Source organism: Carassius auratus, chromosome 31 (assembly GCF_003368295.1).
Source record: "Carassius auratus strain Wakin chromosome 31, ASM336829v1, whole genome shotgun sequence".
Taxonomy (NCBI): Eukaryota; Metazoa; Chordata; class Actinopteri; order Cypriniformes; family Cyprinidae; genus Carassius; species Carassius auratus.
In genome coordinates, this window is record NC_039273.1 from 4383719 (window position 1) to 4401782 (window position 18064).

An 18064-nucleotide genomic window follows, 5' to 3' on the forward strand; every position below is an offset into this window, starting at 1 on the left:
TTTATTGTCGCAAATGTATCGCTGATTATTTTTGTACCTACCTTATGTTTTAGGCAATATGCTATGATTTACTATGAGCATTTATTAAAACAGAAATGTGTATTTTAAGAATACGTTTTATAACGTGCTCTGAGCATTCAACACATCAAGCTGGCTTCAGCCCCACAGTAACTGAAATAAACGCATGTGTCACAAGGATAGTGTAGTTCCCTGATATTGTTCATACATTGCTTAATTGAAAACTCTTAAATATTCTTAATATTGCCCAGCATGTTGTAGATAAATGTTTGTATAGCTTCAAACTGTTTATCCACTGAAAACTATTGTTTTACATGCCACGCTTATGTTATTTCACTGACGCATCTCGTAAAGTGAACATTCCTTAAATACCAATCATTATTTTACAGCAACTTCCGCATCACATTTCATGTTTGTTTAAAATATGTGTATTACTTAATATTTTTTATATAAGTTCATTTTTTCATTGTTTTTGCTTATTGCTGATAAATTAAGTATCAATGTTTTGTGTAACAGATTTTAAAATATAATTAAGGCCTAATTTTAATATTTGTTGTAAATCAGGTAATAAGAATGAATTTATTTTCAACAAAATATTTGCTTGCATAATATCATATGCAAGATGGTCTCTAATATATTACATTTACATTTATGCATTTAACAGACGCTTTTATACAATGTGACGTACAGTACATTCAGGCTGTACAAATATATATTTTTTAATCATTATGTGTGTTCCCTGGGAATTGAACCCACTACCTTTTGTGTTGCTAATGCAATGCTCTACCACTGAGCCACAGGAACCTGTTACAAAAATTCAGATACCCACAAAAAAATGTTTTTAAGGTAAGAGCAGTGAAAACTGGTGGGTGGCGGGATTCTCAAGTGTGTGGCTCTTGTCCTACACATTTAAAAGCGTAGTGGCACTCCTTTTTAAAAGAGCTGTGCCAAATTGAACGCTACCATTTCTAAGCACAACAACAAAGATCAAGTGAGACAAAGCCCTGTTCCCTGTCGGGACCACGGGCCGGTCCTCCTTTGTCCCGTGCAGTGTACACCAACCCGTTTGGTGTTCAGGTTCGTGCCACCACGTATAAACAGCTCTGCAAGGTGTGTCCCGCTTCATGTTGTATTGGCTCAGATTGGAAGTTTTTCATTTCAAAGGCTCATTCATGCTTCACCATCACATCTGGATTGCAGTGGGCGGTCAGAATCATTTAGTTCTGTCTTGAACTCTATAAATGTGCCTTTTGTTATACATGAACAGCGTACGTTGTTTGGTGTTTATGTATGTAATCAGAAAGGAGACAGCAGAAGAGCTGAGGTGATGTGTATGATGTTAATATCTACCACCACGTTGTCCTATACAGCTTGCAAAATACATTTTATTTGGCTTTATCTTATTTTTTCCCTTTCCTTTTGAAGATGCAGAGTTTATCTATGTTTGTTCCCTCATGGCCTCTATTGTTCATCAAGAGTTGATGAAATCCTAAATCAGACACAGGATTCCTCCTTTGGGTTTGAAAATGATCATTTTTTAGTAGTAAACACCTTGTGATGTGTACACAGACACAAGTCATTTCTCATTTGAAAAACGACATCGTTTGTCCCCAATAATTCTATACCATTTATTTTTGATCATCATTGTTCAGTTGAAATCTGAAAATCGACACTAGACTCCTTCATATTAGTAGAGCCATTGAGAAATAAATATCATTTTATTGAATCTGAAATTTAACCAGAATCCTAGGATCCTTGCATCCAGAAATCTCAAATTAAATTCCCATTTGGTTCTCCAGAATCTGTGATGGACCAATCAGTGGTTTAAAATAAATGATTAAATTGATACAGGTTGTCATGCACTAAAGAGTCCGAGCAAAACTCATAAACATGCAATAAAAAATGGTAGCCAAACTACAGAGGTGTAAAAGATTTGCCTGGATTCCGACAGCTAGTTTATGGTTTTTTCCTCTCTTCCACTTGTCTTCCCAACAGGAATTTTATGAACACACAAAGACCCTGTGGCAGGATGAAGGGGTGAGAGCTTGCTTCGAAAGATCCAATGAATATCAACTGATCGACTGTGCACAGTAGTGAGTATTTGGTTTCTTTTACATGCTGGGTTTGAGCTGCATTTTAATTGTGTGAAATTCTTAGTATTTGAACATTAAAGCTTTGGAATGTTCTTCTACTTGTTGGTCAGATCGGATGCACTCGACTTGCTTTACTTCTTTGTGTGACTTTCGTAGCACGTTGCATGTTTCGGACTGATTTATGCATTCAAGAGGGAGGGAAATAGAAATGCGATGAGTGCTAGACAGATAGATGTTTTCAGAAGTCACGGAGGTATGAATGTTGGGTATAGACTGAAAGGTTTCCTGCATTGTGGCGCATATGTGTGTGTGTGTCCTGTCCTCTCACACAGTCACTGGTAGTTGTTGTGGATCAGACGCTGGCCTGAGCCGTTTAGACCGGAAGTGGCCCCCCCCTCCACTGCTCCCCACTGCACGCTTATGTAAACGTAGAGCGGAGAGAGAGAGAGAGAGAGAGCTATTTTTAACTCACTGGTTCACTCACTTGCAGCAGAAGGAGACGGTTTGAGAGAGGCAATCTGTGTTGCAAATAATGCATCTCTCCTTTGGAAGGAAAAAAATGAGCTTGGAGTGATAATGGTGACTACTTGTGAGGGTTTGGAGGGCAACTCCCAAACTTCCAGACTGCAAAGAGGGACGGAGGAGAATGACAGTGCTGTTTCGAGCGCGTACACGCGTTCAGCAAGAAACCAGCGTCGTCAAGCACTCGTCCTGTTATGAGCTCATTTTTCTGTCTGAGCATTTTCAAGGCTCTTCCTGTCACATGGCCAGGTGTCCATATTGAACGTGTGCATGCGTGCATGCATTCGTGTTTTCATTCATCTCTGTTTCTTTGTACCTTCGAGACACACAGCAGTATTGTGAGCTCAATAATGTTATCGAGACTGGCTACGCAAGTGTGTAAAAAAATACTGATGTATCGCAGTTCATCCCACAACCTTTTTTTGACTAATTCTCTTCATCCATCTGCTATCTAATGGCTGAGAGGGGAAAAAAAAGAATAGATTCATTAAGGTTATGCTGTTTTCAGAGTAGGCCAGTGTATGTATTACTGAAGTAAGCTAACTGTGTTTCTAAAAGCTTTCTTTATTTTTGTAAGCTAGAGAATAAGAAACGTTTACTTGGTTGTAGTGTTCTTAGGGCAAACAATATTTTCTTTTATGGCGTTTTCTCTGTTTTCATATACTAAAGAAATGTTGTATTCCTCCTTTTTTGCATTTTGTTTGCATAAATTCAGTGTCCTCAGAAAATAAGCATTTTATATTTCCCTAAACCTTCCAATTCCATATATTTCCATGAAACAGAAATGTTGTGTTCCTTCCTGCTAGAATTTTGTAAATGCAAATCAAGTTTTTAATTCCTGACAAAGGTCTCATGACTGAAATGTTTGTATTTTTGCTCTTTTGCTTTTTTTTTTGCATGTTTAATCAGTGTATTGAGAAAATAATAAATGTTCTTTTGATGTTTTTTTTTTGTGCTTCATGTATGTATGTGTGTGTGTGTATGTGTATTTTATGTACAATATAATATTACAATTTGCAAATGCAAATCAAGTGCATGGAATGTGTGTTTTTTTATTATATTTTTATTTTTATTCCTGACAAAGGTTTCATGACTGAAATGTTGTTACATCAGTAAATATTGGCTATCTTGCTGGCTACAGCAGAATGCAGCATTTTTTTCTTTAGCACTATTTCCTGTATCAAGCACACCTGCCTGCAACTATATAGGTGTGCAAGAAGTGTTTAAATAGAGAAAACAAAGACATTTTTCTTTAGGGTAATGTTATTACAGAAAGCATGCGTGTTTAATGTGGACAGTTATTTCTTTGAGCTTTCTATATTTTTGTAAAGCAAAGGAATATTTTTAGGGATTTCAGAGAAAAGAAAAAGATACAACAGAACTTTCGAAATTTGTAAACCAGAGAAGCGTTATTTTACTGCATTATTTCCTGTGCATGGAGCTGAAAAACTCATTAGGGTTATGCTGTTTTCAGAAAAATAATTTCTATCTATACCATTTTCTCAATACCGCACACACACTTCTGTAAGTTTGCAATGCAAATGTCATTCTAAACCCCAGTTAAATGGCAGTGTCAGTGCTGGGCTCCAGACTACAACTAAAACACACACAAAAAAATAGCGAGTGATATTTTTGCTCTAAATATTCATGTAATGACTTTTGCATGTAATGCCTTTTTTCCTGCTTGTTTTGCGATCACATCTTTTGGTATGTTGATTTAATAAACTGAGATGATGCGCTTTAGTTTTAGTGGGGAAACAAAAAAAGACTTTCAAACAGTCCTCACTCCTCACACAAGTGTTGAAGGAACACCTGCTAAAAGAGCAGGCTCCAGTTGTGGCAGCATAAGAGCGATTGAAAATGACAGAGACGTGCGCAGTAAAAGTGCAAAAAAGCTGTGTGTATTTTGTGCACAACTTGAACAAACTACAACAGGTAAAGCAGGTTAACAATATTGTTAACATTTCTTGTTTATGATCAATACTATACTTATTAAGCTCTTCAGTCTATATGCGGTGTTCTTTTCATGTCTGAATTTCATATTATTGGTGCCTAATTTAGTTTCTTATAAGAGCCAGTGGGTCCTTAAGTGATTTTTTTTTTTTTTTTTTTTTTTTTGTCTGGAGCCCTGCAGTTTTACTGATTGGACGATCACAGCATGCAACCTGTTTACATGGCTTTTCTATCGTCCGTTATCCTGTCAGTTAAAAAATGTCGCCCCGTAGGTTCTCTTTGGCTGGTTTCATAGCTAATGGCACATTTACTGACAGTGTCTGGATATGCCACTTTTGGATGATACAAACTTTTCTGTAAATCACGAAAATGTACACTTCTCTACGAGATGCTATTGATGCAGAACGGAGAGTCGCAATTGCATTGTGGTGCCTAACAACCAATGCAGAGCACAGGAGCATTGCTCAACTCTTTGGAGCTGGGATTTCCACAGTTTGCCCTGTGGTTCATCAGGTTCACTACTTCTAACATATGTTAAACTGCTTAGAAATAGACCAAATGAGACCTAGAAGGGTAAAACATTTGTGATGAATGAAGAATGTAGCAGCTGGTCCATTTTTAAAGTTCACAACAGTTTACCTATTTCAGATAAACTGTATATCCAACTCTTGCACGTGTCTGTTGCATAAGCCACTAATATTTCTGGCAAAAAAAATGCCCCTCAGAAAGTCCCTGCTGGCGAGGTAGTACTTTTTCAAAGTTCCGGAACTTTCGGGGGCCGGGACTTGGGCGCTAAACATCCTAATTGGTTGAGTTCACGCAGCACTGTGATTTCAACCACCATTTATTCTGATCATTTTTATAATATTACTGCTATTGTGTCATGAAATGTAAAGTGTTTCAGGCGAGAATGTAGTTGTTTAAAACTAAAAATAGTGCCTATTTAAAATATATTTCGCTGATTTCGGAGACGTGAGCTCCACGCAATCAGTTGGAGCTCAGAAATCATGTATTCGCCGGGAGCATCCTCACCTCGGCTAGACCTTCTGATATGTGCCGCTGGCTATGATGTCTCTTTAATGGTTAAACATAAGATATAATTCGTTTTGGGTAAATCTAACAGGTAATCTTTGGTCTGTATTCAATTTATCTATATGTTAAAATTAAAATAAAAAAGGCAAATTGATATAATATTTTGTTTCATTGTAATGACTGTATATATACGCATTTCTCTTAACTAAGTACATTTCTACAGCTATTATTATGTTTAAATGAAAAACAAGAGGCAGTGGTATTTGATATCCTTTTTCATTTTATTTTAAATGTACAGTGAGGATGTTGTCAAGTACGCTGCTGTTTGCAGAATTACCGGATTTGCGTCGTCTTGGACATCACACTCCCGAGTCGAATGCGCAAAGTCCAAACTACTGAGGATGCATGTCCCAAATGTGAGGACTAAGTATTGAGAAACGCACGCAGACCTACGTCACAAGACTATTTGCCTAATCTTCCCGGTACTTAACACCGTGGTGGAAACACAGAAAGCAACAGGTCTCAGGGAGAAACTAGTTCCTGGGTAAAAAAGTTCCTGGTACAATTGTTTCCGGGTAATTTCAGTGGAAACGCGGCAATAGCTAACCAGCCATTCATTGATATCCAGCATTGGCTAATTTGTCAGTCAACTCCTTAAATACTGTGCAATTATTTAATTTGTCTTGAACAGACTTTAACTTAAAAATCATTTCCTCATCACTCCAATTGAAATTTTTTCAGTGGTTTGACATTTATTTTTTCCTAAAACTATGTATTGTTTACTCCAAGTGCAGTTCGTGTTAACAATGGGATGAGCCACGCTGTTCAGTTTCTGATTGGTTGTCTGTTGCCAAGCATCCAGCAGTAACGTTCTAGCTCCGCTCCATTTCACACTGTACAAGGTTGGCACCGCAGTGTGGGCTAACCCTTCTTCAAACTTACATGTGTGAAATGTTCCTTCACGCAGGGTTAAAAGCTGTGTTTAGAACGACGATAACCCAGGGATAAACGCCCCTGAGAGAGAACAAAGATTTACCACTTTATATAATATTTCTATTTTTCTGAAACCAAAGAAGTACTTTCTTGAATGTGTGATCGGGGGGGTAAGATTGTTTCATTAACAGACAACAAAATACACCAAGGTTTTTTTTTTTTTTTTGTAAACCAGATAAACGTAGCATTCTTGCTTGTCCCACAGTTCCTAAACGTAAGCCCAGAACACGGAGAAAGAAAATTCCTAAACTATCCGCCATGTTTCTTTCTTTCTTTCTCTCTCTCTCTCTCTCTTTTCTTCCTCCATCCCTCTTTTTCAAAACCAGACCTGTTTTTTTTTCTCTCATTCTCTCTTTTTGCTCTGGCCTTTCTCCACCTTTCCCTCCTCCCTCTCTCTCTCTCTCTCTCGCTCTTGCTTCACTCCCCCTGTCTTTCTTTCTCTCTTCACTCTTTCTTTCTCTTTCTGTCTGTCTCTCCCTCTCTGGCCTCTCTCCAGTCACACAAGATTTGGAGCTGATAGTCTATTTATAGCGCCTGTGGTTCTGTCGCTATGACAACCGAGCTGGAGGCCAGGGCGCCAGGGAGCTATTTTTGGAGCGCCGCTGTAATGTCAGACACAGCCTTCTCTCTTTTCTTTCTCTCCCACTGCTCCCTCTCTTTCAGTTTCTACTGCTTCCTTACTCTAGCATTGCAAACTTAGAGAAGTGTGTGTGCGTTATCGAGAAAATGCTATCGATTAATTCATAATTTAACAATATTTGAAGAGATAAATATAGCTAACTTTAATAAAAAAAAAAATTACAAGTTGCATTTTGTTTTTTTTAAATGCTGAACTTCAGATCTGGATGATTTTTTTGGGATGTCATGTTTGAATTTTTTAACAGAGATTAAATAAAAACAGACACAACCATTGCAACAACAACTACTTTAAACAATAAGCGTTTGTTGTTTAACGCCGCTTTTGTTTCTGAAAGGTTTGCCGTTAGATATCCTCTGTACCGTATCGTGCCACACACACACACACACACACACACACGGATCACACTGAGCCTAAACAGCCAGAAGCTGCCTAATCCACACTCTTAATACTTTACTGTTAACCAGATGAGCTGTAACATTAACCAGATTAGTAAGCGACGAGGATATTATCAGCTTTTCCATGCTAATACACCATGGTTCACTCTTCTCACTGTGAATAGTTTATTCTCTTTGTATGTCTTTTTTTTTCCCCCTTGGCTTTTCTTGTTTATCTAGAAAATGAAATTGCTTTTTTTTTTTTTTTTTTATGCTTTATAGAAAAAACTTAGTTTTTTTTTAGTATTCGTATTTATTTCTACTTGATGTTAAATGCTCTGTTGTGGTCCGTTGTAAATGTAAATATTTTAGTTTTTCATTAATAATAATAATAATAATAATAATAGGACTCCATTGTTTAGTTGAAGAAATGTTTGAATTTGAATTTAGCTTTTTATATAAAACATACTGTAAATAGTTAATACTTTTGTTGAAAATGCATTTGTTGACTCCAAATCACTTCAACGTAACATACTTGTTAAAAAGATTGTTTAAAAAAACTGATCATAATTAATTGCTGATTATCAGTAAAGACTTCATTAGTTTTTTTTTTGTAACTTGGTTTACTTAGTTTGTATAACTTTGTTTAAAGAGAGCAGCATTTATGGGTAAATGTTTTCTGATATTTTTGGCGTTTAAACAGTGTTTTGAATTTGTGTTTGCGAGTTTGATGAACAAAGTGGATATGTAATTCAAAAACCACATTTTCAGAGAACTGTGCCTTTCGAGTTGGAAAAGTGTAAATACTGCAATTTAGTAAGAAGCAATATTATGTGTAGTAATCGTAAATAAGCAGTTATATCCAACCATACATTGCTGCAATATTATTGATACCATCTTAATGATTTAAATTTTTTTACAAGTAGTATAAAAAAAGAAAAAAAGAAATTCACTTACCATATTGTTAGCAGTCAAGAAAGGAGGAATACAGTTACTTTGGGTGGTGTTTAGGAAGGTGCAATACTGAAGGTAATAATAAAGCAATTTGATCATCAAAAATCTGAGATTTTAATAATTGTGCTTTTAATACTAATTCTTAATGGGCATTATTTCAGGGCTATATTTTGAAGGTAAAGTTAGTTGATGGGACGTATGATGGATAAAAATTGTAATCTTTTTATTATTTTTTTATTTTTTTATGTGTCTGCACTTTTACTTGCTTCTCTTACATTTTACTGCAGTGATTTGTAAGGCTGTGCAAATAATCGAATGCTATTTATCATGTGCATCTGGTCAGTAAAGCTGGTTCTGTGATTAGAAGTAAATCTCCTGCTTTCAAATGGAGCGGCATTTACTGCATGGAGCTGTAGTTATCTGACAAGCTACGCAACATTGCGTTCATTATCGCCAATGTATCGCATTATAATTGCATTTGACTATTTGCACAGCACTAGTGATTTGTTTTAAGTGTGAGCTGAATACTTTAATAAATAAAGGGACCTGAACAGAAATTCTGTGTACGGCAAGTCATATGACTCATGTGATACGATGTGTGTGTGGCTAGACCATCCATTTACTGCTTGAAGTGTTTTTACTTTGTTTTTTTGTGTTTTTTAAATTGAAGTTGGTGCCTAATCATATCTGCACTGCATGCTTAGAACAACTCAAAATAAAATGTATATGCACTAATATCCATCTTATATATATTTTTTTAAGACTTTTAGCATCTATCCCAAACTTCTGAGCGCATTTTCAAAGTCTGCTATACACTGTTCCAAACTAGAACCTCTGCAACTGTTGGCAGACATTGACACGCAACTAGAATTTCATGAACTTCCTGCCGTGCGGCCGTTTGAATTCTAGAATTCCACTTGTGTTGAGGCTGGATTTGGAATGCAGGCCTAAATATACTCGGTCACAGCTATAGCTGTCTCTTCTGCTTGGCATTACGACAGGGGAGGCTGTATGCGTTCTCAACTATTGTACCCAGAGGGGCATGAGTTGTATTATGTCTGTCCAGTGGACTGGGCTATTGTTGGAATCGTTCTATTAATAGGAAGAAAGGCAATAATTGAGATGTGGTGTTAGACAACAGCCATAACACAACTGTCTGTGCAAGTCTCACCCATCTGTCTGTCTGCATTTTATTCTGTCTGTCTTTCATCATTTGCTTGGTTTTATTTCTGTCCATGCCCCCTCTTTCATGTGATGTGCCACACGTTCATTTGTGTGGCCTGCTGTGCGTGTTGTATGCATGCACATGAACACACTAGTGCTGCTGTGTGTGGGACCTACAGCCTTGCTGTCACATTTCAACCCTGTATGTCACATTCCTGTTGGACAGGAGGGATGCACATGCGTGTCAGGCCTGCACATATCTCTCGCTTTCTCTCTGATTCCCTCATGCTTTGATTTAGGTGTTACTCTTTTGCAGATGTTTGTGAAGAATTTTAATGATTTTAAATACAGTTCCTTAATTATTCTTTTAGTAATTTTGGAGATGAAGATTGGAGATTCATTGGTCTTTTTAATATCTAGTTCATAAAAGTAAATTGTTCTGAATAACATTTGATAAAATATTAATTTTATAAACATTATTGTACTTATTTGATATCATATTCTGATATTATTCTAATACAATTCATATAAATATAACTTACATGACACACACACACACACACACACATATATATATATAAATAAAAAATTTAAGTTATTCTCATGTTAAATATTAATATATATTGTAGAAGTTTTATGTATTTTATATATAAGATTTGTATACTTTTATGAATAGTAATATTTTACAATTATAAAGCTAAAATGTAAAAAATTGGAGCCAGTTCTGAATGAGAAGCATTTTGATGTAATCTGATTATATATATATATATATATATATATATATATATATATATATATATATATATATATATATATATATATATATATATATATATATATATATAAGCAGTTTTATTCATATAGGCTATATATATTTGTAAATCGTAATATTTTAACATTTAAAAAATAAATTCCAAATAATATTAAAGTTAAGGGTCAAATAGTTATTATAGAAAGAATATTATGTTATATTATATGGTCTCCTGATTATTTAGTGTCAACATGGACATAGTTATAAATCATATTCCTATGATGACCTATAAAAAATTCAGCCAGTTCCGAATGAGAAGCGTTTCTTTGGGCACATTGATTTTTATTAGTCATGCTTTCTGCATATGTTTGTTTCTGATGAGCGTCTTTAAGATCTCAGTTAAAGAAGCAGTAGGCGAGGTCGAGCCGTCCCACCATCTTGCAGCCGTTTTTCACCGAATAGCAGCTTGTCTAAGACAGCGTTTCTTGATCCCTCTCCCTCCCTCCCTCCCTCCCTCCCTCCGTTTCGCCCTCTCTTCCCCTCTGTTTCCTCCCACTAGAGCCGATCCATTGACTAGAGCAGTGTCTGACGGAGCGCTCTCTGATCACTATGACTCAGAACCCTGCCTGCTTTGATCTCCACACAATCATGCGCCACCTGCTGGCTGATTTCGAAGCTGCAGATTGTGTCAGCTGCCTTTTTTTCACCTCCATGGCTGACTTGTGTCATGTGGTGATTTGAAAATGTGTGTGTGAATGTTTTGCCAATGCTAACCGGGGCTGTGTGAAATCTGTAAATGCAGGAATATTTTATTTGTAATTTATTTTTATTCATAATTAACTTTTGAACATGGCCTTTTCAACAGTTTTTCAAATTATTACTAGGGATAGACAGTATGACAAATCTTAACTGCGTGAATAATTTTGGAGCAAGCTAACATTATAGCACAATATGGTTTATATATGAAGTAGCCATGTGGTTATGCCTTTTTAGGTATGCTTTAGAGATGTAAGGTGATTGTCCAGAGATGACTAAACTTTGGGCTGTGCATAACATTTTTTAATATTCCTTGTCTTGGAATAAATCCAGCTCTCTGTCATCACATTACTCGGGTGTTTAATTGCATCTCTTAAATAAGTCTTACCCTATTAATTAAAAAGAAGTGTTGTGACGTACTGGACAGTTGTTAATGTTATTTCTCTTTCTTTTTTTCTCCAAGTTTCCTGGACAGGATTGACACTGTGAAACAGAGCGACTATACTCCCACTGATCAGGTGTGTACATATCCACATGAAGGGATTCAGACATTGATACTGAAGTGTATATCTCTGGGAGCCCTGTTATTTAAGAGGCATCGTTCTCTTATTGTGTCTGATTTTAAAAGTGTCTTTTTATTGTTGCCTCTGTCTCTCAGGACTTGCTCAGATGCAGAGTTCTGACTTCTGGGATCTTTGAGACCAGATTCCAAGTGGACAAAGTTAATTTTCAGTGAGTTTGACCGAGAGGCCTTCATGAAACTTTTCACAGATTCACAGTGTATACGTTTGCATGTATTTTCATAACCAGCCTTAATCATTTTCACAAATTAATAGTCATTATAAGTGCTTGATTTGAACAAGACCATGTCAAACTGTCTGTTGCTGCCTAACTGATGAGTTTATTCTTTTTTTTTTTTTTTTTTTTCTGCAGTATGTTTGATGTTGGCGGACAGAGAGACGAACGCAGAAAATGGATCCAGTGTTTTAATGGTAAATGTGGTGCTTTTATTTAATATTAATAATAATAATGTTAATGACAGTTAATAATGGCTTTTGAATGCTATCAAAGGGGAGTTATAATTTTATAACAATGTAAAATACAGTTTAATTGTACATGCAGTTGAATAATGTTAAATTCTTAATGCACAAAAAATATTTATAAGGTTATTAGTCTGGCCAATATGTTGGTTTACCGTATTTTCCGGACTATAAGTTGCACTTTTTTTTCATAGTTTGGCTGGTCCCGCGACTTATAGTCAGGTGCGACTTATTTATCAAAATTAATTTGACATGAACCAAGAGAAATGAACTAACAGTAAACATTACCGTCTACGACATAGAGCGCCCTCTCGCGGCTGTAGACAGTAATGTTTTCTCTTGGTTGTAAATAAATGCGACTTATAGTCCGGTACGACTTATATATGTTTTTTCCTCGTCATGACGTATATTTGGACTGATGCGACTTATACTCTTATAGTCCGAAAAATATGGTATTTAATTTCTTGTAATTTAAGGAATGGTGTTATGATGGATTGTTTGCGTTGCTTGTTTAAAGTGTACTCTAAAACCCTTTCTCTCTTGGTACAGATGTGACTGCTATCATATTTGTGGTAGCCAGCAGCAGTTATAACATGGTGCTCAGAGAGGACAATCAGACCAACAGACTCCAGGAGGCACTAAACCTGTTCAAGAACATCTGGAATAACAGGTACCCTTTGGACGCCTAAAACACACTTACACATGTAAAAAGATGAGGGCTTAATGGGAGCATACTACTGTGCCACTCACATTTTCTTCAGACGATGTGAAAGTCTAGTTTTATGAAGATCTTAATTTTTTCTCTCCTCGCTTTCCAGGTGGCTTCGAACTATTTCTGTCATTCTGTTCTTAAACAAGCAGGACTTGCTGGCTGAGAAGGTGTTGGCGGGAAAATCAAAAATTGAGGATTACTTCGCTGAGTTTGCACGCTACACTACACCAGATGATGGTCAGTAAAATAGAATAATGATTTTAAGTCCACATAGAATTGAATACAAATGATTGTATCAATCTAAAGCACAGTAGTGACATTGGATATCACGCCATCAGTGTTACTAACAAGATACTTTCTTTCTAACAGCAACACCAGAGCAAGGGGAAGATCCACGAGTTACAAGAGCAAAATATTTCATCCGAGATGAGTTCTTGGTGAGTCTGGTTCTTCTATGGCACCAAAATCATCACTGCAACCCATCACCCTGTGTCCTTAACTATGGCATTGTTTTTTTAATTATTATTATTTGAAAATACACTACAATTTTGGTTTTGGTGTCAGAATTGTTTTAATTAATACTTTTATTCATCAAGGATGCATTAAATGAGTGACAGTAAATACTAAGGGTGCTCTGATTGATCAGCAACTATGGGTGTAAGAAAATATTGATACACGTGAGGATCGGGATATTGTGTTTGGCGATCAATTATTAAAAACAGAATAAAATATGTAATTGGTTACAGTATCGCAATATAAAGTATCGCAACCCCTGTATTGCGATGGGTATTGCATCGCCAGATTCTTGGCAATACACAGCACTATCAGCTACTGATCACAATCTTCGTAGTCTCTAAAAATAATTTCACAAACAGCATGAATGAATCACCACGCGCTCTCTCTTTCTCTCTCAAAAAGCAAAAGGCCCTGAATAAATGTCTAAAAATCTTGATTGGATCATCACTATAAATAATTTTACATGATAAAAAGAAGGTTTTAAAAAGTTTGGTATATGTGTTTGTATAGGCAGATAATGCTTTCTGTGATCGGCGATCGGTGATCAGCCTCAAAAATCCTGATCGGAGCACCCCTACTGAATACATTTATAATGTTACAAAAGATTTCCTATAACTGCCGTTCTGTGTATTAAAGAATTGTGAAAAATGTATTTCCACAAAAATATTAGCAGCAACACATCATTGTTTTTACTGTATATTTGGTCAAATAAATGCAGCCTTGGTGAGCATAAGAGGCTTGTTTGCAGTCTTACTGATCCTAACCAGTAGTGTGTATATAAACTCCCTATGAAGGGATATTTATTTAAGTGGATGTTTTTTATTTAAATCGTGAGAGTCACTTGCATTGCAGTTTAAATCATGTCATGTTATGTTAAATCCGTATTGTTAAAAGCACTATATAAATAAAGGTGACATGTTGCCGGTTCTAATAAAATTACCTTCTGTTTTTTTTGTTGTTTTGTCTATTTAGAGGATCAGTACAGCGAGTGGAGATGGACGGCACTACTGCTACCCCCACTTCACCTGCGCCGTGGACACGGAAAACATCCGCAGAGTGTTTAACGACTGCAGAGACATCATCCAGCGCATGCACCTACGACAGTACGAACTCTTGTGATCGCAGCAGGGATGACGGGACGCAAACTCACCTCCTGAACTTTCTTTAGGCCCCCCTGCCCTACATCACGCCCCAATATCAAACCAGAAACCTTCAAACTGATGAGTCCCCACCTTTTACACTTAACACGCACACACATGCATATTATATGTATATATACACATACTTGTATGTATATATATTCATATATATTTATATATATATATACATACGGACACACACACACATGGCCTTTCTCCATCCTGAGTGACTAGGGGCTGGGGCAAGGGGACGCACTGTGTTACTGATGAAAGCGTGGCTGTGATATCTGGCAAAAAGACTTGTTAACACAGCCAAGGACTACCGATGTTAATAAAAAGAGAGAGAGGAAAACTAAACATGTGAGAGGGAGAAGGAGGGGGGAGAGAAAAGAGGGAAGAAAAAAAACTGTCCAGGACTGCTCAGGACAAGGAAGCCATTTCGTACACATACAGACACATAATGCGTCCAGCTGAACTCCTGACACGCAGTCTTATGTATGTTACACGTCAAACTTGTCTTTTTCCTGATCATATGCCTAAACACACGTTACTTATATTGATGCGCACGCACATACACACGCTATTCTTATCCTCCACCTTTTTGGTCCTGTTGAACATTTAGTGTCTGTGCGAGCCTGGCACGATCCCTCACCTTTTCCCATTTCCCCTTTTCGCAAAAGCCACATCCCACCCCCAAAGGTGGACTGACCCAACCCCCCCTCCCCCTGAAGGAGAGCAAAATGATGGACTGTCTGTTAAAAAACGAAACAAAAAACACAGAATGTAGAGCAAAATGTCTTTTTCCCCCCAACAAAAACAGAGGGTTTGGAGCATTTACTGCCCCGGGTTGTGTTACGTGTGGAGCAGAGAATGACTTGAACACAAGACCCATCACATGACTCGCTTCTCAAGATGCATCGCAGGAAAGGCGAGCGCATGCAATGCTAGATTCATGCAGAACGGTGAACTAAATGCAGTGCAAAAAAAATCCATATATATATATATATATATATATATATATATATATATATATATATATATATATATATATATATATATATATATATATATATATATATATATAGGAGATTTATTATTCCTATAATAATACAACCTTTTTCTGTTTGTTAGTTTCCCCAGTTTGTGTGTCGGTGCACCATTTTAAACCACCTGTTTTCTCATTTGCTCTCTCCATCTGTTTTCCGAGTGCCATTACTCTCTCTCTCTCGTTCTTTCTCCTCCCCTTATCTTTCTCTCTGACTGTCTCCTCCCTGCTGCAAAAATCTTGTACACTGACATGTGGGGACTTCATCAGACAGAGGGTAAGACTGAGTAATGACGCGAGACATGAGAAGGACGTCTAATGGATGGCCTAGTCACCCCCCCCCCCACCCTTTAGCCTGGCTTTTGGTCTGTCTTTTGATTTCTCTGCTGGATCATTATTCTTGTACAGACTGTAAAATGTATTATTTTGTACAACTTTATTGAAGAAAAAAGTAACTTGTAGAAGCTCCCTGTGCCTTGATCACGACTGTACGTGTAAAATGAGCTAAGATGTAAGTAAGATATGTTTTATTGCGCTGTTTGGCTCTGCTCTGCCTCTGTCGATTCCCTTGAACTCGGACCCTCCCGACTCCCTCCCCAATTGCCTGTTTGCTCATCAGACTCTGGGTGAAAGTTGCCCTCCTCACCCCTTCCTGTGCTGTTCTTGAACCGGCTTCCCCGTACAACTTAAGAATGAAAACTTGCCATGCCGGTGTCAGGTCGGCGACCGAGTGCAACATTTACTAGCACTGCTTATCAGTGGAGTTTGGGGGGAGCTGCTGTCTGTCACGTCCCCCTCCCACCTTTTTATTTCCACTCGTTTAACCTGCCTCTGGTTTGTTTTAGGATCAAGACGAAACGCCTGATGCTGTGTAGTACAAAGCAAGAAACATTATATACAGTATATATAAATATATATATTTATGTGTAAATATATTATTTATATATATATGTTTGCTTTTTACAAGTTTTCTTTGCCTTTTTTGGTCCGTGACAAGTCAACCTTTTTAGAGGCAGGGTGTGGGGCTTTTTTGTTTTCTTTTTTCTTTTTTGCTTTAACTCTGTTGAAGGAGAAAATAATCCAAATGCAAAAACATTGCTTGTCTCTTCGTAAAAAACCAAATTCCTTTGCTAAAAAAAAAAGTGAAAAAAAAGACAGCAAATCTGTCGATGTATTAAGTGTAAAAATTGTTTTGATAGCTGCACAGTCAGATATTGGGTTCATATCCTCCTCCCATGGTATTCATGTTTATTTCTTTATATTAAAAAAAAAGAAAGGAAAAAAGAAAAAAGCTGCTCTACAAACTGACATACTAACAAAAAGAGGCCGCCCATCACTGGACAATGACCAATCGTAACCCTCTCTGTACCACACTTCCTGTCCTGCTTCCCAATCACATGAAAGCAGGGGCCAGCTTTTGGTGCTCTAATGGTCCACTTTGTTACGCAAACAAAGTATTTATTTTTGTTTTATTTATTTGTCATTTTATACTTTTTCTTTTCTTTCTTTTTTTTTTAATGGCATAATTTGAATCAAAAACTCTAACGTCTAACCGGTCTGATTCGGTTGTGTTTTCTGCAAAATGTGGTACAGGTGTTTATCTATCTATCTATTGATATAGATATATAGATATCAATACATACACACTCACACACACATATATATGTATATATATTATTTTTGTTTTTGGTTATGGGCATGGAATGGGGTGGGGGGGAGATGTTAAGCTATGATATTTTAGTATGTTTACTTTTTTACTTTATTTTCTAGTTCAGACTCGCTGCAGCAATAAGTGAGTGTGATTTGAGTACCAAACGCCCCCTTGCCTGACTCTGTCTCTTTAAGAAGTGTTTTCAGTGTATATGTTGCTTTTTTTTCCATGTCTCTCACACTTACTGTACATTTTGTACAAAGATTCAAATTACAGCAGTAAAAGAAGAGTGTAACACTGTCTGAGTGACACACACATGCGCACACACTTTTCACAAGGCTAACTCTGTTTTTTGGCCCAAATCAAACTATAAAGTATAATTTAGTTGCTCTTACAGTGATGGTGGTTCTTAAAGGTCTAAATGTAATATTTGCTACATGTTTCTAAATGAGAAAAATACCTTATAAGTTGCTGCTTAAACTTCAGTGACACTATGCACTGCATATCCTAATATGATTTTGGGAAATCATCTGGTTGTCCATAAAGTACACTCATATGTTTTGCAGGCAGGATAATCATTACAAACTTGTCAAAATTTTTCAAGCAAATTTGCAACATTATCACCTTTAAAAGTAAATAAGAAGCCTTTCCCATAGTAGGCTCCTATGAAAGAGGTTCAGTTTAAAAATGGTCACTGGACTGAGAAGGCTT

General features: G+C 36.7%; 1 protein-coding gene across 2 annotated transcripts in view; it reads left to right on the forward strand.

Moving 5' to 3' along the window:
- Positions 1-15662, forward strand: part of LOC113050265 (guanine nucleotide-binding protein G(s) subunit alpha-like) — a 34237-nt gene extending 18575 nt beyond the window's left edge. The window contains exons 5-12 of one of the 2 annotated variants that reach the window (XM_026213067.1): positions 2014-2111; positions 11714-11768; positions 11909-11982; positions 12184-12242; positions 12840-12960; positions 13109-13239; positions 13372-13439; positions 14491-15662. In XM_026213067.1, the coding sequence (XP_026068852.1) occupies positions 2014-2111; positions 11714-11768; positions 11909-11982; positions 12184-12242; positions 12840-12960; positions 13109-13239; positions 13372-13439; positions 14491-14637 (753 nt within the window). In that variant the 3' untranslated portion in view covers positions 14638-15662. The remainder of the gene's footprint in view (positions 1-2013; positions 2112-11713; positions 11769-11908; positions 11983-12183; positions 12243-12839; positions 12961-13108; positions 13240-13371; positions 13440-14490) is intronic. The other variant, XM_026213068.1, reaches the window with a different exon arrangement.
- The last annotated feature ends 2402 nt before the right edge of the window (positions 15663-18064 follow it).